Raw genomic sequence first — 22,831 nt, 5'->3', positions numbered from 1 at the left:
CCTTATTCATGTGACTTTACAGGACTCAACAGTAGAACCCATACTTCAGTCCCACTTTGGGGTTATGCCAAAGCTAGACCAATTTACTTGGACACTCACCGAGACCTTCTGTATTTTCATCAACTACATAAGAATAACAGAAGAAGATATCCAGGCTTCTGTATGCTATTTAGCATGCGGTTCAGATAACATTAAAGAGCTACTCAACTTGAAGAAGGTGGTTTGGGTATGCAGGGGATGGGCTAAATTTAGTCACAACATAAAGATATTGACCCAAGTTGGATGAACATGAAGACCAAAGAGTCAAGTAAAAGTATGTTTCATTACGGGGTTCTCAAATTAGTATGGGAAATCTGGGGAGATTACTGTTGTATTCACAAGGGTTGAAGTTCTACAATGTTAGTTGTTTTGATGTGATTCTGCCACTGGACTTTGCTTAGTTTATATGAAAAGAAAACTTTAAATATTGCCTGGGGATATCCGTTGATTACTCTGTGAGAGAAAATTACATGGCTATATATTTAATCTTATTTTTAACATAATTCTCTCCCTGAATTATTGGCCATGATTTGAAATCCAAATTGTAGACTAGTGAGCTGGTTATTTCAGGCTCCCATTACTTAATCATATTGCAGATTCTTCCAGGCACCCTGAGAAGACTACTTATGAGATATGAATACAGAGCAGCAATAGAGATGAAGCCAGTCGTTCACAGGGCACATTCTTTGAACGTAGCCATCACCTGAAACTAATTTAATTAGCATTTGCCTAAAATGATGCTGTGTAGATGTTTAGTGTCTGCCCAGTTCTCTAAATTTAAGTTTGAAATCCTCTCTCTCAGAGACTAGAGAGGTAGTTACCAGTTGGTGTGAGGTGCCTCCAGGTGATGACCGGCTCAGGACGACCATTTGCCATGCAGACCAGGGTCACGTTACTTCCTTCATTCACAGTGACATCTGAGGAGATGTTGGAGATCTTTGGTGGAACTAAGAACACAAAAACAGATGACTTATGTTAACTTCAGAGAAGGATGCTGAGAATACCTGAGAGACACTGTGGGGAAACACTAAAGAATAAGGGGGCAGCTAGGTGGTGCAGTGGATAGAATGCTGAGCTTGGGAGTTAGGAAGACTCTAGTTCTTGAGTTCAAATCTGACCTCCCATACTTACTAGCTGTGCAGCCCTGGGCAAGTCATTTAACCCTATTTGCCTCAGTTTCCCCAGTTGTAAAATGAGCTGGAGGAGGAAATGGCAAACCACTCCAGTATCTTTGTCAAAAATAGGGTGTGGGGGGAGTCATCGAGTTGGACACAACTAAAAACAGAACAGCAATACAAAGAATGATGGGCTAGGAGTCAGGAGATCTAGGTTTAACTCTTAAAACATATTCCCACATCTGTTATTCCCATGGGGAAGCTAAGTGGCTCAATGGGTAGAGTATTGATCCTGGTATCAGGAAGACCAGGGCTCAAATCCAGCCTTAGAAGTGTAGTAGCTTTCTGACACTGTGTAAGTCAGTCTCTGCCTTAGTTTTCTCAACTGTAAAATAAAAATAGCACATACTTTCCAGGACTGTGAGGAGAAAATGTTTGTAAAGTACTTAACCCAGTGCCTGGCATATCATAGGTACGCAGTAAATGCTCGTTCCCTTCCTCCTTCTCCCCATTCTGTCTTCTGTATCACACAGAGAATAATCTTTCATATACATGTCTCTGGTTATATGTTCAAAATTCTTCAGTGGCTTCCTATTGCCTGCCAAGTAGCATTCCAACTACTTAGTCAGGCATAACATCCTGTGGAATCTGGGGTCCGCCTCCTTTTCCAAACTTATCTCACATTACTGCTGTGTGCCTAATTTATGCTCCAATTTAGATTGATTTTGTCCTCTGGTTTCTCATTCATGTTTTGTTGGTGACATTCCCTGGACTGACTTCCCGAAAACTACCTCTGCCTGTTGAACTTCTATCTGTTCTTTGAGACAACCTCCGAAGCACTCTGCACTCCATAAATGCTGTTCCTGGTTTCCCTAATCAATAACTAAACCTTGACCTCCTCAGACTTGATATTGCATTCTATTGACAGTCCCTCCATTCTTGTGGGTGTGGATGTACATATACATTTGTACATACATAAGGACTGCATATGTATGTATTTCTTGTACAATGATAATGTATTAATATGAATTATATATATATGCATATATTTATATCTATGTATATATCTATTAATCTGTCTTAATTCAATTTAATCCTACATTTTTTTTCTAGCACTTACATTGGGTCTTGTATCTCCACGAGTACTTACCACAGAGACCTGAATAAAGTAAATACTTCATAAATTGTTCCTTATTTAATGAAATATTGCTCTCAGCATTGGCCTTGTCTACCTTCACGTAGGCATCTTGGACAAGTCACTTTATATCCTAGGGCTTCCTCATATGTAATAATGGGCTACTGGACAATGTGAGCTCTAAGGTTATTTCTAACTACAATGCACTTATCCACCCCGCTGAAATTGGCCAGTTTGGGCTAAGGGTTTAGCACAGCTGAATAAAGTGCTCTGATGGAGAACAAACCACCTTAGGGGTCTGGGCCTGTTGCTTTTAAGAAGTTTGTTTTCATCAGCTTGCCAAATCCCAAAGCATTAACTGTAGTCCGTCAATTTCCCACTATAGTTATTACTAGAATCTATCTGACTAGCATGGAGTAGTGTAATGGACAGGTCCCAGCTCTGCTCTAATAAGGATGGGCTCTCTGTAGGATAATGGAAAACAAGTAACTTTACACAGGTGAAGAGCCCAATTTCTTATTATTGATTTGTACCTAGATTTATACTACCTGGAAGAAAATGGAACCAAAAGCCAACTTTTCTTCCACATGTTGACAAAGCAAAGGAAATAGTGTAAACATCACATTTAATGTCTTGTAGTATTTCTATCCTTCTGTCCTATCACCTACTTACTTCTAATCATCTATCTGTAGATTTAGGTCTAGAAATACACACATATATATCCAGTTCCAGAATATCCACATGCATACATTTGCATGTTTAAATACATAGAAACATACATGTTTTTGTTATATGCATGTCAGACAATACATACATGTGCATGTATATCTAGAGACATATACCTACATGCATGAATACACACATACCATTTTGTGTATATAAATGCACACACACAAGAATGGAGAGAACGACAATAGAATTTAGGAATTCAATAGAGGAGAATCTTAAAATTTTTCTTGCTCTCTCAACATTAGAGTCCTTATAAAGTAGTACATGAAAAAAAATCCTCTGTCTTTCTTAGCACAGAGAAAATAGACTGAAAAATTGTTCTATCCCTGCAAATATCCATTAGAAGATCGTGATGGCCCACGGGTAAATGCTTCAGCAAAAGCAGGGGAAGAAGAGGATAGATGTTTTAACGTTAAATCTAGGATGCCTTTCACAATAGATTTTAAGATATTGAAACTAGGTATTAAGACTGTATATTAAGGTTCAGAGATATTAAGACTGTGGCATTTTGAAGTGAGTGTTGGAATTGGATTTAGAAAAGCTTTCGTGTAAGACCTGCTTTTGACACTAGCTGTGTGACCGTGGCCAATTCACTTAACCTCTCTGAACCTCAGGGAACTATCTAGAACTTTAAGTCACATATAATTATGATTTGCAGAGTCAGAAGAAATTCCCCCATACAGAAGAAATCAGAAGTCCTGGAGGATGATGATATAGTTCAAAATCAAGTTACAGAACTGAATTGTGGCACTAAGTAGAAATAATGTCTTTCACAGGAAAGATATATAGACCCCTAATCAACACAGCACATGTGAGAGATTCAGCCATTTCTGAGCTGTAGCTTACATGGAAATATAGTAATAATAGCTTATACACACACATACATATCTATATTTGTGTATACATGTATCTATATCTATCTAGCTATGGCACAGTTTTAAGGTTTTCAAGTAATGTTTACAAATATTCTCTCAGAGGATTCTGGGAAGATGGTGAAGTAGGTCAGAAAATTCCAAGCACTCATGATTTTTTCCCCCACAAAAGAGTTAAAATAGCACCTTAGTTGGTTTGAGAGTCTGCCTAGGCCCCAGCTACATGTCCTTTTACCCCTAGTTAGTGGGAGGAGTTGGGCATTTGAGCCCAGGAAGATTGAGGGAACCTCTGCTGTGCTGTGAAGAGCTGCAGGGTGAGAAGGATCCAGCATCAGCCCAGCCAGTGCCTTAGCAGTGGGGCAGAAAGCTGCTGGCTGTGGGAATTTACAAGAGATCTGGAGGTTTGGCTTTGGTTCCAGGCAAGAGGGAAAAACTGAAGAGCTGGGACAAGAGACATCATCTCTCATACCCCAGGGCTAGAGGTGATTACAAAAATTAAGCCAATACCACAAAAAAAAAAAAAAAAAAATGCACAGGCAAAGGAGAAAGAATCCAACCACAGAAAGCTAGTATGGAAATAGAGATGATGGGGGTTCATCTTTAGAGAAGGATATCGAATTAAAGAAATCCCCAAGAATAAAATCAAATGGTCACCTGACCTATAAGAATTCATAGAAGATCTTAAACAAAGACTTTAAAAATCAGATGACAGAGATGGAGGAAAAACTAATAAAAAAAAGAATAATCCAAGAAAAACAAGAACATTATGAAAGGGAAGTCAAACAATTAGAAAAGGGGATACAGAATCTTAAGGAAGAAAATGACACCTTGAAAATTAGAATTGGGCAAAGTGAAGCCAGAGAAATTATAAGAGATCAAGAAATAATTAAACAAAATATGAATGAAAAATAGAAGAGAAAGTGAAACATCTGAAAAGAAAAACAACAGATTTGGGGAATAGATCAAGAAGTGAAAATTATAAAAATAATTGGACTAACTGAAAATTATGATCAAAAAAAGAATCTTGATAAAATATCATAAGAAATAAAGAAAATTGTCCTGAATCATTGGATAGGGGAGGGGGAGAGTAGAAATAGAAAAAAAAAAATCCATCGTTCACCACTTAAAAGAGATCCTATGAGGAAAACTCTTAGGAATATTATAGTCAAATTCTGAAACCCCCAGATCAAGGATGAAATATTAAAAGCAACAAAATTAAAACAACTTAAATATGATGGAGCCACAATTAGAATTACACAAGACCTAGCAGCAAAGTTATTAAAGAACTGCAGGTCGTGGAATACAATATATTGAAGAGCAAAAGACCTGGGGCTCTGGCCAAAAATATCATATCCTGCAAACTTAAGTATTATTTGGAATGAAAAAAATGGACATTTGATCAACTCTCAGACTTTTAAGACTTCATTAACAAAAATCTTGAAATTAATAAAAGATTTGACATACAAGAATCAAGAGAAATATAAGGTATATACCAAAGTATGATTATAAGGGATTCATAAAGACAGACTGTTTACCTTTTATATATGTAAAATGTATGTCTAAGACTTATTAATAATTGGGTAGCTCATAACAAAGATTGGGGTAACCTGACTATGATATTAATTTAAAAAGTAAAACCATTTAGGAACAGCTAATAAGAATAATTATTTTGGGGGAGGAGGGGTGGTAGTTCTGGTAACCTATTTTCATCAGGAATGGGTTTAAGAGGGAACAATACATATATATTTAGAAGAATATAAAAATCTTCTAAATTCAGAGGAAATAAAATGGTAGGGGCATAGAGAGGGGAGAGAGGACAAGGAAGGGATCTTTAGAGGCGAGGGAATAGGTAAAAAGTGGGGTATAGAAGGGTGTTTAGATTTATGGGAATGGGAGGGTAGGGGAGAGATACTTCGAGGAGTGTAGGCAAGTAATAGTTGGTAGAAGTAACATAGAGAAGGCAGGAGGGATAGGAAACAGGTCTGTCTGTGTTCATTCTTTGTTTTTGAAGGTCATGCCATCAGAGAAATGATGACGTGACTTGCACTTGACTTTGCTTTGAGTGAGGGAGGGCTGTGCAAGGTCACCAGCCTCACTTTCCCCTCCTGAGCCATCTGGATCCAGTGAGCAGGTGTTCATCAGGATATGTACAAACATAACAACCAAAGATCAGGTATAGAATCAGTTATATATGCATATATCTATAGCTACAGAGAAACATATCCAAACCTTCTTGGGGGAGGGGGAGGAGATGGGAAAGGAGAAAAAGAACAAAGTTAAAAAGTGCATAGCAGAGAGCAAAAGAAGTCACAAGGAAGCAAAGACGGACAATTTTCAATACAACAAGTATTTTTTATCATAGAAGCTTTCTTGAAATGAAAATATATTTTTACATAATTTGAATCCTCTCTTATGTTCTGCTATGCACGACATGGGATTATTTTTGCTTTTTAATTTTGTACTTAAGTTCCGATATTTAAGTTCATGTTATGTTTTTGTTTCTTTTCTCTATTCTGTAATTATGTTCTGGTGTTTGAGTCTAAAAATAAAAAACAAATATTATCTCACTTTATCTTCACAACAATTCTGGGAGATAGGTACTTTTATTACCCCATTTGACAGATGAGGAAACTGAGGCAGACAGAGGTTAAGTGAATCTCCCAGGGCCACACAGTTGATTCCAGGCCCAGTACTCTAGCTACTGCACCAACAAAAGAGATAACATTTTATTGGGGGATATATTCCGTGTTGTTGAATTGTTTCGGTCATGTCCAGAATTTTCACATCAAAGGTACTAGAGCGGTTTGACATTTCCTTCTTCAGCTCACTTTACAGATGACGAACTGAGGCAAGTAGGATTAAAGGACTTGCCTGAGATCACACAGCTAACGTGTTTGAAGCCAGATTTGAACTCAGGAAGATGAGTCTTCCTGATTCCATGCCTAATGCTGCATACTTAGCTGCCCTTGGTAGATAGCAGGTACTTAATAAAAGCTTGCTTACTTGTTCAAAGTCCACTGAGGACCATTGCAACTCTCAAAGGTGGCAATCCAATAATTCTGTAAAATAAAATTGCTTTGGATTCAACAAGAGATTCCCACCTCATTCATCTCCCATTTTACTTAATATCTTGATCTCATGTAGTTACAAAGGGTCACATACTGAGAATTTAATGAACTGAGGAAGGATACCAAATCTGCCTATCACTTAGGAGGAGTTGAGTTTATTTTCACAGAATCTTTGGATTACCAACTTTGAGACCCTGGGGAAGTCAGCCTATCTGCCTCTATTTCCTCATCTGTAAAATGAGCTAGAGAAGGAAATGGCAAATCACTCCAGTACCTTTGCCAAGAAAACTCCAAATGGGATCACAAAGAGTCAGATACAACTGAAAATGACCAAGAACAAAAAGTATTGTTTCCTTAAAACTAAGGCAAGGAGGTCTATATACTCATAAATAACATCAAATGCCCAATTCCTTTCTTCTTTTTGGCAGTCACTTCCAGTTGTCAATGAGAAGTTGAACAGCATAAGATACCTATAGGAGAAACTTGGGTTTAAGACCTACAAGAAACAAGCACTTGAGAGATGATGAAGTATAATGAAAAATATTCACTATGGAGTAAGAAGAATTAGGTGTAAATCTGGCTATGCTTATTATTACCTGTATAACCCTGGCTAAGTAATTATATGTCTCTAGACTTCAGGTTCTAAATCTACAAAATAAGGTGGTTGGACTAAATGATCTCTACAATATTTTCCAGCTATAAATTTATGAAATTATGATTCTAGTTTCCATGAGCCTAAAAGAAAGGGGGTAGATGGTACAGTGATTACAGAGCTGATTTCCAAGACAGACTCAGACAATTACCAGCTATGTAAACCTGGACAAGTCACTTAGGCTCTGTCTGCCTCAGTTTCCTCTTCGATAAAATGGGGATAATAAAAGCACCAACTTCTCAGGGTATTGATGTGAAGATAAAATGAGATGTTTGTAAATTACTTTACAAACACTAAAGCCCTATGTTACTACTACTACTACTACTACTACTACTACTACTACTACTACTACTACTACTACTACTACTACTACTACTACTATTGCTACTACTACTATGGCTACTACAACTGCTCCTACCACAACTATGACTACTTCTATTACGATTAGAAATCTGGGTTCCAAATCTTTTTAAAATAAGCATAACTATAACTCAGCATTTCAATGAATCTATTATTACATGGACGTGAGTACAATCTATCTATGTCTTTTCATCCTATGAAATACTTGACTATGTTCTCTCACAAATCTTCCATAAGAGATACACCCAAAATTTTGAAGGCTTTCTAGTTCTCTTAAAATTCAAGTGACATAAATGCAACATACGAATTATACAAATTATTTATCCACTATCACTGTATCAGTTTATCATGAGCCTAAATCTTTTTCCAATCAGACATTTTTTGGAAATCTTTTATATTGCTTCTTGTGTGCATATTACAATCAGTGATTTGATAATGGTATCTGTCAAACTGGTTAAAGGTTATTTTATTTTTTTAATCAAAAGTGTAGCTATTGAAAAATGGATTTTCCATTTTTTGATTAAGCATTTTTAATTTTTAAAAAGCATAATTATAGCTATAATTTAATATATAGGCATATTATAGCTTAAAATATTATGAACTGGGAGTATAACTTCTAATTACACATTAGATGATACAATATATTCTTTTAAATTATTTGTAAAAAGGCTGCAATGGGTCTTTATATTTCTAATTCATTTTCTCTCTCTTTCTTAACCTAATTTTCTCAAAAGCTAATGCCAAGGCCAATATTTAACCTTAAAGATAGTGGCATATGGCATAAGCATCTAACAATCCTTTACCATCATACTACTATAATAAATTCAATGTGTAATGCTAAACTATTCAAGGAATGATGTGGTATTGAAATGAGTCACAATAGTAAAATGGTAGAACATCTCAAATCACTAAGGATTTCTATAATGACAATATAGTTTATAAAGACAAATACTAGTAACTCTTCTTATGTTCTTATGAATTTTAAATGGAGAAACTGTCAAAATCTGTCAAACTAGAGAGCATAAAGGAAAAAGTGACCAGAATAGTGAGGACTCTGTAAATTTTATCATCCAGGAATGGTTGAAGAGCCTAGGGATACTTAATCTGCAAACTAAGGAAAAGCATCTTAGTACTTATCAATGTGAAAGGGTGTTTTACAGAAGAGGGAATATTTTTGTACTGTGTGGCTCTACAAGGCAGGAGTGGCACCAGGAAAGGATATTTTTACTCAATATATGAAATAAATTACTACCAACTCATTCAGTACAACAATGGAATGAGTTATTATATCCTAAGTTCTCCCATTATCAAAATTATTCATGCAAAGACTGGATGACCACTCTTGGGAATGCTATAAAAGTACACTTAAATTGTGGGTACAAAATGGGTCTATTCTAGAAGATTATCAAACTTTCTTCAAACAAAAAAAATCTATGATTCTCTGAATAAAACAAGTAGTAAAATCCTTTTCTTAGCTGTTTTATGATTCATATTTAAATGCAAAATAATTAAGTAAATATTACAAGCACCTGTTCTAAAGCACATGATAATAATTAAAGACCCTTTATATCCCTGGAACTTGTCTAATAACTCATTATGAATCTCTGATGGCATAGTTGGTAGATTGCTAGACCTGTAGTGAGTAAGATCTGGGTACAAATTCTGCCTCAATTATGTATTAGCTGTGTGACTCTGCGCAAGTCACTAAATGGTCGGTTTCAATTCTTTATCTCTAAAATGAGGAGACTCTCTATGGTCCCTTCCAGCTTTAATACATGATTTTACGATCCATGAATTGATATTTAATTCTTCTTTAACCTTTATGTTCTTTTCCATGTATTTGGCATCCATATTTCCATGTTTTCTACTCATTTATTTTCCTTTCAGGATGATCCAGTGGTCCAAAATGAATTATAAGCAATTGATTCTTATTGAATTAAGTCCTAACTTTAGTTGTCTTTAGGTGTAACATGATCAAAACTCATATAAGATAATATATTATTATAGGCTATAATGTAGTAGCACAAGTTTTAAAATCATTAAACAGTGTTTTCTTCATACCATGTACAAGATGATCCATTCTCTAAAGCTACAACAGATGACAACAGCAACTACAAAACTAGCAACATTTATGTTGAATTTTAAGGTTTCAAAGCTTTTTACAAATATTATCTTTTTTTGTCCCTTACAACAGCTCTGGGAGGTATTATCTTCATTTTACAAATGAGGAAAGTGAGCCAGATAAAGGTTAAATGATTTGCCCAGGGTCCCATACCTAATAAGAGTCTGAGGCCTCATTTGAACTCAGATCTTCCTGACTCAAAGACTCAGTACTCTGTCCACTGTATTATAATAATAATAAATGATTAATATTGCAGAAATAATAATAAATGATTAATACAATAAAATGTGTCCATGAATATAATTTTATCACCCCGCAGCAATAACAGTATCAGATTATTGGATTTAGAATAAGGAGTGACCACAGACATCATTTAGTCCAACTCCTTTATTTTATAGATAACAAAGATGGGGCCCAGAGATCTTGAATAACTTTCCCAAGGTGACACAGTCAGGTCCTTAAATTCAAAATTCAGTGCCCTCTCCAGCACACCAGCATTTTTATTAAAAAATAAAAAGTTCTACTTTACTTCTGTGTCTGATAATACTCTACTTATTTGCTTGCAGATCCTCTTACTGCCAAAGGATTGTAGGTAATTACTATCATCATGAATAATTAACCATTCAGATTATAATAACAATAAATCATTCAGAAGGCATTTATTGAGGTACCTGCCTATGGGGATATAGCAGCTGATATTTCAAGCCCTTTAGTCAACATCTAGAAAGAAATTATCTTAGACTTTGCATTCCCCAAAATTCCATAGTATTGAACAAATGCCCTTAAAAGGCATTTTTTCTAAATGTTTTTGATTCTAGATGATATAGTGTTGATTCTATGAAATCTCAGAAAATCATAGGATTTGTTCAAGGAGATCCATAATTATTTAAGGGAGATTGGCCTCTTAATCTACTTAGCAAAAAAAAAATGAATCGAGGACTCCTGTTGCCCAGACTATGACATATAAGTTGGATGATCAGCCTCTCAAGTCAGTCCATTATTCCTGTGCTCACAAGATTGGATCCTGGAGATGGAATCAGAGTCCAAAAGAAGGAAGAAAAACAGGGCAGATAGTAGTTGGGAAATGATGCAGTGGTTTCAATGATTGCAAACCACTCTCTGACATGAACACCAGTCTTTTTAATATCAATAGTTTTCTGGTAAAACCACATGGCTGCAAATCACAAAACACCACAATCCCCAAAGAATCAAAATTGTGGTCAACATCAGCAAAGATGCATTTGGTTTAAGTAGACTGTAGCACATTATTTTATCCATGATATTTTGAATTAAGAAATGGCACAAGTTATCATCCAGGGAATATGTTGTGGGAAAAGAAGATGGGCTAATCATGTATGGAGTTCAAGGGATAAAATGACAGCTTGAACATCTTAGAAGTACATAATAAATGCCAAAGGATCTAGGGGAAGGCCTCCAATATTTGAGATTCTCAACAGAGTCTTTATTGGAGTACATAGGCTATTTGTAAATAATGATAAAGTATGGATGGGTTACTAGCTATATCATTGGAAGAAGTACCCAAATTGAAAACATCAAGTGTCCACTGCAACAAAAGTCAATACTGAAACCCAACATCTGAGGTGAATAGACACTGTAAGTTCAAATCCCAGGGTGTCAGATAAAGAAGTTAACAGTGTTACCTTTTCCTTGACTAAAAAATTAAGTAGTTTTATAAGATTTTGCTTTTTAGTGTACCCTATTTCCTAAAATGCAGGGACTTTGTAGGTTAATATTTAAAGCCATGTTGTTCACCGTAGTACCCAGAATGAGCCATATAATATATCTGAATCTCTTCTCCTCCTTACTCAGAAACATGCATTAGTCTCCGCTACCTTGTTTTTTTTTCAAATGGGAAGACCACAGTCCATCTAGCAAAGTTATAATCTGAAATGAGCATTTTGTAAAGAATCTTTCACAGGGAAAAGGCACTTTGAGTGTAAAGATAGCTTAGGGAAAAGAGAAATACTGAACTTGAAGACAATCTGAAGGTCAATAAATACTATAGGTTGCAACTATTAGATTATATTGTAGGTCATTATTACCATCTCTATGTGCAAGACACTGAACTAGATGCCATTACAGTCTATTAATAATTCACTTCAATTTAAAAAAAAATGTATTAAACATCTGCTTATTCTACAAGGCACTGAATTAGGAGCTGGGAGGACAAAGACAAAAATAAAATTGTCCTTGACCTCCAGGAAAACACATATTCCATGTAATAAATATCAATGACATATACAGATAATGGAGCAAAGACTGAACAAAGTACATATGTAAAACATCTTTTCATTTTCTCAAGCCTTCCTTGCTTCTATGATATTGACCATGACCTAGCTCAGTCAGAGGAGCATAGCTTTAAAGCTGCAAGTGATCATTAATTAGCATGCTAGGGATGAGAAAACTAAGACCGAGAGAGGCAAAGTTACTTACCCAAACTCCTAAGATGTACAAGATAGTCAAAACCCCTAGGAGGTAGATGCATTATTATCTTCATTTTACAGATAAGGAAACTGAGGCAATCAGGGGTTAAGTGACTTGCCCAGAGTCATACAGCTAGTAAAGAACTGTGGCTAGCTCTGTCTTATAGACTAAACAGACTCTTCACAGTTAGCGTTGCTGCATTTATGGATATGGGCTGCCCTGAGCATTCTGAAATCACACCTAACTTTACTGCAGTTCTGGAAGCTGTCTATCTATGTATGCTATAAGAAGTAAAGTTTAGAATAAAAGAGGCCTTATAGAATTGGTCCAAACTTTAGCCACAGTGGAGAGTGTGGAGTAGCAAAAGTGTTTGCTTCTGGGTCAGAGGTACTGAAAGAATCTCCACATAAGGGAAAGAATTATAAACAATTAAAGTTGATCATGATCTTAGAGATTATCTGATCCAACTCTAATTACATTTTTACAAGTAAGGGAGTTTAGGGCCAGACAAAACAAGTGACTTGGCCAAGCACTTCCAGCAAGTAAATGTCAGAGATAAGATCCACTCAGGTCTTCTGAGCAAGGCCAAATTATGTAATAAACATACTGGACTTATCCAGAAGCCTCCAACACAGGCAGGATGAAGTATTTAGCCCAAGCCCCTGCCATGTTGGCCTGGAGAATCTTCCCTTCCTCATTGGTATTCTGGGAGAGAGGGGAGAGCCAGAGTAGTATATCTCCCCTGCCCTGGCATCCTTCCCTGACTAAATTCTGGATTTACTCCCTTGAATACCAAAGAAAGGAAGATTGAATTCTGGTGGGGGTGGGTGGTGAGTATAGGTAAGGTACAGAAATCCTGTACAACATCCAAAATTGGGAGGAAAAGGAAGAAAAAGTGAGAACTAGGGGCCATCTTGCCTTGGCTATTTAGTTTTAGGCAAAGTGAGGACTCATTTAATTTTAATCAGAATAAGTAAGGGAGGGAGAAGCACAGTGGAAAGGTGAGCAGTGGGTTCTTAAAATGACCCAGTTGGTTCTTAAAGTATTGGGTGGGGGAGTGGATATAGAGGAAGCTAGGACTTTTTTTTATCAGTTCAGAATCTCTCTCCTTCAGTAACCTTATTTTAAATTCTAACCTTAGTAATTAAATTCCCTAAGGTTATGAGAAAGTGAGCCTTTAACCTGAGTTGCTAACCTCTCTACAAGTTAATTTCCCCATAGTGCCCCAAGCAAGAACCAAAGGTGTGGCAGGGGAAGAGAGGGCTGTTCCTTGGACCTAGATGGACATTGCTTTTCGTCACAGTCATTAGGATGTGTTAGAAAGCTCCTGGAGACAGGAGTCAGGATATGCTGGCTGAAGTGAGTCCCAGTTCTGCCCCAAGTAGATGCATGACTAGATAATTCACCTTTCTGGGTCTTGCCTTCTTAGTCATGAGCATTTATTAAGCATTTACTGTGTTCCAGGCACCACTCTAAACTCTGGGAATATAAAAAAATAAAAGGGCAAAAGCACAGTTCCAGCCCTCAAAGAATTCAAATTTTCAGGTCATACAACAAGAAACAGTGACACTAATCAGGTCTTATATAAACAACTTCCTTATTTTACCTCTACAAGAGTGGCTCTCTATTGTCTTGTAAATAAAAGAAATATTTCAGCTTAGAATTCAAAGCCCTAAAAACACCGGCTCTAGCCTCCTTTATTGGGCTTTTTCACATTATTCCAATCAGACTGACCTACTTGCTGTCCCTCAAGCTAGACATTTCATTTCTCTACTGAGGGCTTTTGCACAGTTTTGTCCCCCATTCCTGGAATATTCTCCTTACTTACCTCAGGCTCTTAGAATTTCTGGCTACTTTAAATTCAGCTCCCATGCTTACTACCTCCTTTGCAAAGCTTGAATTGGTTCAGATAGTCTAGAAAACAATGTGAAACTATACTGCAAGTCACTAAATGGTACAAAACCATTATTCTCTGAGCTATTAGTTTTCTCTCTCTTTCTTCCTAATTATCGAAAGTGTTACCTATGTACATGAATGTAAGCTCTTTGAGGGCAGGTATGATTTTATTTTATTTTCCCTTTTCCTTCCTTCCTTCCTTCCTTCCATTTCCTTCCTTCCTTCCATTTCCTTCCTTCCTTCCATTTCCTTCCTTCCTTCCATTTCCTTCCTTCCTTCCTTCCTTCCTTCCTTCCTTCCTTCCTTCCATTTCCTTCCTTCCTTCCTTCCATTTCCTTCCTTCCTTCCATTTCCTTCCTTCCTTCCTTCCTTCCATTTCCTTCCTTCCTTCCTTCCTTCCTTCCTTCCTTCCTTCCTTCCTTCCTTCCATTTCCTTCCTTCCTTCCTTCCTTCCTTCCTTCCTTCCTTCCTTCCTTCCTTCCTTCCTTCCTTCCTTCCTTCCTTCCTTCCTTCCTTTCTTCCTTCCTTCCCCTCTATTCTAGTGCCCAACACAGTACCTTGCACATACTAAACAAAATACTTAATGCTATTGGATTAGACTGCATTAGAAATGACCAAAAAAAAAAAAAAGAAGTGGAAATGGTTAAGAATTTCCTTGTGTCTCTGAATATCTCTCAGCCTAGGAAAGAGTCAGTGAATTTCTTCATCATCTTGAAAACTTCATAGTTAATTAAAAGACCCAGAATGTGATTTGATCTCCCAGGGGAAGGCAACAGCCTGGTTCTAACCTGAGCATTCATAACAACTTTCAGGGGTCTACCATGCCACTATTATGGCTTGAACCACATTCTGGGAGTATTCAATAAACCCTGTGCAATGCCCACTCAGCGGTTTCTCCTGTGTATACCTTCGTTAAATAAGGGCAAAGGGAATCATGCTGATTAGGCCCACAGCTGGGGAGACTACTCAGTAAGTCAATGGCAGAGGTAGGAAAAAGAACTAAAAAATGACTTATTCCCTTTAATTTAATAATAGATTCCCTAACTAATCTTGACATAGCATGCTGTGGTAAAAAAAAAAATACACAAAACAAAACTCTGGATTTGAAGTCCAATGACTTGTGTTCAAATCCTAGCTCCAACAACAATAACTATTTATTATTAGTAATAATGGTAATTATTAATTTTGACTAATAATTATTAATGATAACTAATAATAACTAGCATTTATATAGCACTTTAAGGTTTACAAAACTTTTATATGTGTTTTCTCATTAGAGTCTTAAAACAATCCAACAATATTATTTATATTTTTACAGATGAGGAGACCATGTTCAATAGATACTAAATGACTTTCCCAGGATCACACAGCTACTAAGTGTCTGAGGTAGGGCTTAGACTTAACTCCACATTCAGTATTCTAGCCAATTCACCATATATTTACTGGGTATCCATGGGCAAGTCAGCTGCCCTCTCTGAGTCTCAGTTTACTTATGTGTAAACTGGGGGTAAAAATACTCATACAATTCACTTCATAGAGTTGTATTGAGGAGAACTCATTGTAAACTTCAAAGTACTGTCTAAATGTGAGTTATTATCACTTTGGAAAACTATCCAGATGCTAATTTAACAGATGGAAGAAAATTTCTGTCTACCCTTTGCACAAGAAAGTTCTTCTGATTATTGATTCTTGAAGAATTAAGCATTTGTTGCTGCCCACACCAACAGCAGATGGTGTCACCATTTGGCAGGAATGTGGTGCCCTGAAGTAGGAGGCTCAGAAATATCAAGCTACCCTCAGTAGATGGCAGGTAGGGATTGGTTAAATTCCAAAGCCTGGGGGTGTGTTGGGGGGAAAGGGGGGGCTGAACGCATATGTAACAAAAGGGAAGTAAATAAACACGTTTTCCCATTGGTTATTAAAAGATCTTTCAATGTGAAAGGAAGTTGGCTGGCAGAAACTCCCTTGGCATAGATGAAAATTCAACTTGCCTTGCCAATCTAAAAAACCCATTTCTCATCCCAGGAGGACCACATTTTATAAGACTGCATGGCCCATCTCTAAATCATAATATATTCTTAAAAGCTGTACAGGTATCCCACAGATATTTTGATTTTCTGCATTACTCTTCAAGATGATTTTAATGCTGATCTTCCAAGAGACAAAGATATTTAGTGTGCCTCAGGTACGGATCAGTTGCTTTAGCCATTTGGTGAAAATACGAACAGCTAGCCTTGATATCAAAAACAGAAAAGTTTTTTGAAAGGAGTAAATTATCACCTTAGGACAGGGGCTCTTAACCTTTGTGTGTGTGTGCGTGTGTGTGCGTGTATGCGTGCGCGCGTGTGTGTGTGTGCACGCGTGCACGCACCACGGAGTCCTTAAATGTATAAAACAAGGCGTATAGGATTACAATGGAAACCAATGCTGAAAAGCATCTTTCTTTTTAACAAACTCATGGACTCCAGGTTAAGGATGCCTGACTTGGGAAATAATTCAAGAAGCATTTATTAAACATCCACTATGTTCCAGACACTGACAGTTTAAAGAGAAAAATATAGAAGGCCCTGATCTCAAGGAGCTTTAGAAAATGAAAGAATCTTTAATTCATATAAACCTCAGAGTGGGAAGATGACTCAAAGGTCATCTGGTCCAACTTGTACCTGTGTAAGAATTCCCTCTAAAGGAAGAGAGAAAGGACGATGAAAGAGCAAAGGAGAGAGTATAAAATGGTCCAGAGAACATATTCTTGATTATTTAAAGGCAGTCTGGCAATCTCTTTTATTTTTTCCTTTTTTTGACTCTGCTAACTAGGAGGTCATCAAGGGAACAAAACCAACAAAAAACATTTAGCATAAAAACACTTAACATGAATGCCCATTTTTTACGTATTTTACTGGTACTTCCATTTTGCATATGGCCAACTAGAAATCCAGAGAGATAAAGCCAGAAAGGGTGGAAGAAAACCCCATATTACTGACTTCAGGCTCACATTGCTTGCCAAAATTCTATTTCCTAGTTATCTTCCTAATAAAAAGCTTTCTTTGTGTATAGGGAGAGGCAAATAGAGACGGAGATGGATACTAAGAGAAGTAAACTGGTGTAAATCCAGCCACCCATGGAATAGAACACAATGAGAATAAGAAGAAGAATTTTCTGTCATAGTTCAAGAACAAAGAAGATGGTATATTTAGTAGAAATAGGATTGACACAGCAGCTCTCCTAAATTATTCCCTTGGCTAGTCCCTACTCAAGAGACAGCAGGGACTATCCCTAACCACAGTTATGTAGAATGTGGAACAATTCCTACCGTTTACATTGAAACTGATGTCTGGGCCAGACTGGAAGAAGTCTGATGCCAATTACCATATTTCAAAAACTGTACAGCATGATAGCAATGCTGCAGAAAGAAACGTAAGTAGAAGACAGAAAGAATTTCTGTTGCTTTTGTAAGCCATCCAGAAAACTCGATTTGATTTCAAAAACATTTGTTAATGCCTACTATGTGAAAGGTAACAGGCAGCAGGGCATAGTAAACAGAGGACTGGAGTCAAGAAGACACTTGTTTAAATCTTGCCTCTCATACTCTGTATATTAGCCCCTTAATGGGAACAAGTAATTTAACGTCTCACTTCCCCTAAGGAACTGTCTAAAACTGTAACTTACAGATGAGTTGTTCTTCTACACTGGTGGAGGGAATTTCCACAATAGAAATCCCCAACTGGATGCTTGCACTTTTACATGTTGGGAAACCGCAACCCCTTCCCTACTTCCAAACAGTGTGGGGATAAAAAGGCAAAAATCAAACAGTCTCAGTCCCTGACCTGAAGGAGGTTACATTCTTACTAGAAAGGGTGTGACTGACTCCCTTCTGAAACTGAAGAATTCGAGTTGATTATCTGCGCCTTGTCATGATCAGAGGCATATCTGCCTTATTGTACAGAGAGCTAGCTTCTGAACCAGGAAGACCTGAGTTGAAGTCTTGCCTCTGCCATATATTGGCAAGCAAAGTTACTTAATTTCTGTGTCTCCTGATAATTTCCTCAAACAGTATGCATTAGCAAGAAGTTTCCAATCTGCATCAATAGAGGGAATCTCCTTCCTTAACCAGGAATTTCCCAAAGTATGGAAAGCATCATAAGTTTGGTCCAGAAAACAAAACAAAACCCATCATCTTAAAAAAAAAAGACTAAGATGAAATGGTTTATTGAAAACAATGGAAAGTGAGTCACTGAAGGATACAAAAACTTTGGTAATTACAGTATACTTAGTTTTGCCATGAGTTTTGCAGTTCCCAAGGCAATTCATTTCTCCTCTTTCTACAATGTTACTTGTAATTGAGATATGAATATTAATTATGTTAATATCTAAAACACTGAAAAGCCTTAAGAAGGTAACAATATTGCCTCATGTTTCTCTTGAATTCTAACCAAAGAGTGAATACCTTCCCTTTTCCCTCCTCTCCTTAAAACTCTGGGGGGTGGAGGATAATGACTATTTCACCACTGTTTCCACAAATGAATCCCGAAGGGGGTGTTCCTCTCATTAATCCTGAGCTAAGGTGTGAAATCAGACAAGGAGGGACCTTGGGTCCCACCAGTTTACAGGGCCTGAGGCATGTTATAGAGAAAATGTCAAAGTTTTCCATTCTTCTGTCTCTGCACCCAGCTGAGTTGTTTTATTTAAGTCCTTGGGTCCTAAGGAAACAAACTCTAGCTGTCAAATTCCCTCCCACCCCGCTCCCCATCTCACACACATACATGCACAACCCCGTGTTCAGGAAAAGTCGATCAATTCTTGCAAAGAGCTGTCTCTTAATAACATGCTGCGAGGTCTGAGCACTGTGAATGATTTCTGAGGCAGCCTGTGACCCTCTGTGACCTTGTTTGTATCTGTCTCACAATGCTTGCACTCATACAACACGATGTGTCCACTGACCCTTCCCTCAAAAGCCAATTTTAACTCTAAGCAGAACCCTGAATTCATAGGTAAGAGAAAAACTGTGTGCATCCTTGATGGGGTGGGGATGGGATGGGGTGGGAAGGATGCTCCTTTTAATGGATCACAACAAGATGCTGCAGTTGCCCCTGGGAGAGGGGTGAGGAACAGCTAACCTGAGTGAACTGGATAGAGCATGCTGTTTCACTCTTCCAGGAAGTAAGGATAAGTGGAGCGAGGGGCTGCAGAGGGTTTCTCAAGTGATTATGGATACCAGTGGTGGCCAATAGTATCAGGGTCAAATGACCTGAAGGCTGGCTTTCTGTGGGCACCATGGACTTCAAGGAGCACACCTTGTATTTTCATTGGTATAACTAAGTCCCAGGAGACAAAATTTCCTCTTCCAAGGCAGGCCTGAACTTTTTACGCCCTTATAGTCAGAGAGTTACCTAGAACACTGAGAAGTCAAGGGTCATACAGCCAGAATCGAGCTGTCTCTGTCCATCACACCATGCTGTCAGTCACTGTGTATTATGAAAAGTGAGAGGCACCCAGATTGAAAGCAAAAAAAAAAGAGAGTGCCAATCTAGTGGTTAGATACTAACTACCCAGTTCCTGTTAAATGTAGTACTTGCAACTAGCCATTCTGTCTACCTGAAAGCTCATGAGACAATAGTCCCATTGTATACCACAGAGAGTATCTTTCCTGGTTTTTTTTTCCATCTGCTACAAATGGACTGAGAGAACTGTCATCAAGAGCACTGCTGTTCTACAGCTTAGAACATCCCTTCTGAGTCAGCAGGAGGAAGGGCATGACCAATCTTTGTACCTCTCCTTCTGCTTCCCTCCCTTTCTTCTCCTCTCTCTTCCCTTTATTCTACCCTCCTCCCTCCTATTTTGTTTTTCTATCTTCTTCAGGCTTTTCTCGGTAACTAGGGCAAATTAACTGAGCTTTGCCTCCAAAGACTCTAAGCTCAGCTGTGAGCTTAGATGCTAAGAGTCATCATGGAGTCACAGGATGTGGGTTCCTAACTCATCTCTGACACTTACTATCTGTATAACCTTAGCTAAGCCACTAATCATTCCTGGATCTCCAGTTCCTCATCTGTAAAAATGAAAGTACTGAACTAGATGGTCTGAGACTGAGGTCCCTGCCAGCTCTAAAACCTAGGATTCTAAAATTCCCACACTGCATCTTAAAGTAAATTATCATAGACAGCTATTTTAACTCTTCTATAAGTATCTAGGTAACCTTTATTAAATCACTTAATTTCTCTGAGTGGGCCTCAGTTTACCATCAGTAAAATGAAGGGGTTAACAAGACCATGTCCTAGCTTCCTTTAGAACCCCTGAACTCATCTACTCAAACCCAAACATTTTAACTTTTTTTATTTGTCAAGAATTCCATCTGTTTCTTTGCCCAGTTTCAACTCCATAGAACAAGATGCCCCTCCCAGCACATGTTCTATTCATTTCTATGCTCAATGCCATGCTGCGAATTCAAGCCTTAAAACCAGCTCCCTTGGAGGATGAAGTACCAAGCTCTTCCCAATGCTTTCCTTTATAGAAGGAACAAACTGGACTCTTAGTTGATTCTACTTTGCATCTTCCTGGTTTCAACTCCATGGAACGATGCCCCCCATGCCAAATATCCCCTGTTGCCTTCTAACCTCACCATTTGTTTTTATGCCTCCCTTTGTGTGTTGTCCCACCCCTTTAGATTTTAAGCTCCTCCAGGGCAGAGACTGTCTTTCTTTTTATTAATTGTATCCCAAGCTCTTAGTACAGAGCCTGGCACATACTTGGCACTTAATCGATGGTTACTGAATGAGAGTGGGTTGGATTGGAAAGGATATCACCATGAGTTAGCCTGACCCAGAGGAGAGAGTGACAGTTCTGGGCTAGAGTCTCAGCTCTATTACTTCAGTCATTTAAAGTATCTATTCTTCAGTTTATCTATAAAATGTTGGTGACATAATAGCTGGCCTCTGAGATTGCTTCAAGTGCTACATCTTTGATTCTTCCAGGTATACAAGTTTGTAAGCTGAGAGAAATTCTCAGCTTTTATTCTCCATCACTCCCTACATTCAATTAGTTGTCAAACCCTGACAAGTTTATCTCCGCAGCATATTTTGCATATGTCCCCTTCTCTCCATTCTCATGACTACAGGCCCCAATCACCTCTCACTTGGACAATTGACTTGGTCCCTCTGAATTTGGACCTTGTATGGTCTCAGTTCCATCCTAAAGCACAAGTCTATCCATGTCAATATCCTGCTCAAGGATATGCAGTGGCTCCTTCTTGCCTCAAAGATAAAGTCCAAATTGAACTTTCTCATTTTCTAAGCCTTTCCTAATCTGACACCAACCTACCTTTCTAGGTTGACTCTCCTTTATGCACTATATTCCAACTGTTCTCTGTATACAATATCCCAAAATGCCCCCTGCAGACCTGGGATACATCCCCTCCTCTCACCTCTACTTCATAAAATACCAACTTTGCTTGCAAGTCCAATTCATGCTCCTCCAGGAAGCCAATTCTGATCCCTCAGTTGCTAACCCACCACCAAAATAAGTTTGTGTCTATTTTTGTGTTTAGTTTCGTGCATACAGGCTGTTTTTTTCTCTACTAGAAGTTAAGATCTTTAAAGACAGAGACAATTTTCATCTTTATATGCCAAGCATCTGGCAAAGTGCCTGATGCATTCTATGACTGGCCTTCTATCCACTACAACATACTGAGTTAGATCTAGTCAGAATGATTTTCTGATTTCCCTCAACAATGTTTGGCTACTTCTGCAGGAACACAGAAGGCAGATGGCTTGATTGAATGATAGCAGGATCCTAATGGGAAAGGAACAGCTCAGTATTTGATTGAATAAGAGAGGGCTGGAAAATTTCTGTGATGATTCTAAATTTGAAAAAAAAATAATGATCATATTATTTATCCACAATTCCCCACAGTATTTTCTATGTACTCATATGAGTCTTCTCAGCTTCAGTCAATGCCACTAAACCATGGTAAGTAATTAATAAATGTTTGTTGAATGAATGAATTATTGTAATGGTCTCTTAATTGGTCTCCCAGACCTGTCTCTTCCCTTTGAAATCCATCCTTCATATAGCTGCTAACTTGATATTCCTAAAGAGGAGATCTGATCACGTCACTCCCTTTCTCAGAAATCTTCAGTGGCTCTAAGATAAAATACAAATGTCTATCATTTATGCCCTTTTGCTACCTAATTCCCATTTGTCCTTCCATGTTTTTTATATTACTTCTCGTGCATTCTTTGTTTCAAGCAAAGTGGCTTACTTATTGTTTCTTCAACATCTATCAACTCTATGTCTTTGTCCAAAATGTCCCTCATGCTTGGGAATCTTTGCTCATCTCAGCTTCCTGGAAAACCTATTTCTGAGACTCAGATCAATACCATTATTCACTGTCTTCATTCTTCCCTCC

At 37.7% G+C, this 22,831-nt stretch overlaps 1 protein-coding gene across 3 annotated transcripts in view; it reads right to left on the bottom strand.

Annotated features, from left to right (window-relative positions):
- LSAMP (limbic system associated membrane protein) overlaps window positions 1–22,831 on the bottom strand; it is an 823,632-nt gene that overhangs the window by 254,517 nt on the left and 546,284 nt on the right. For all 3 annotated transcript variants that reach the window (XM_072613944.1, XM_072613946.1, XM_072613945.1), the window contains exon 3: window positions 861–986. In XM_072613944.1, coding sequence (XP_072470045.1) covers window positions 861–986 — 126 coding nt within the window. The remainder of the gene's footprint in view (window positions 1–860; window positions 987–22,831) is intronic.

This window comes from Notamacropus eugenii, chromosome 5, assembly GCF_028372415.1.
Source record: "Notamacropus eugenii isolate mMacEug1 chromosome 5, mMacEug1.pri_v2, whole genome shotgun sequence".
Lineage (NCBI taxonomy): Eukaryota > Metazoa > Chordata > Mammalia > Diprotodontia > Macropodidae > Notamacropus > Notamacropus eugenii.
Note: the sequence above shows the minus strand (reverse complement) of the source record. Positions and strands in the feature narration are given on the sequence as shown.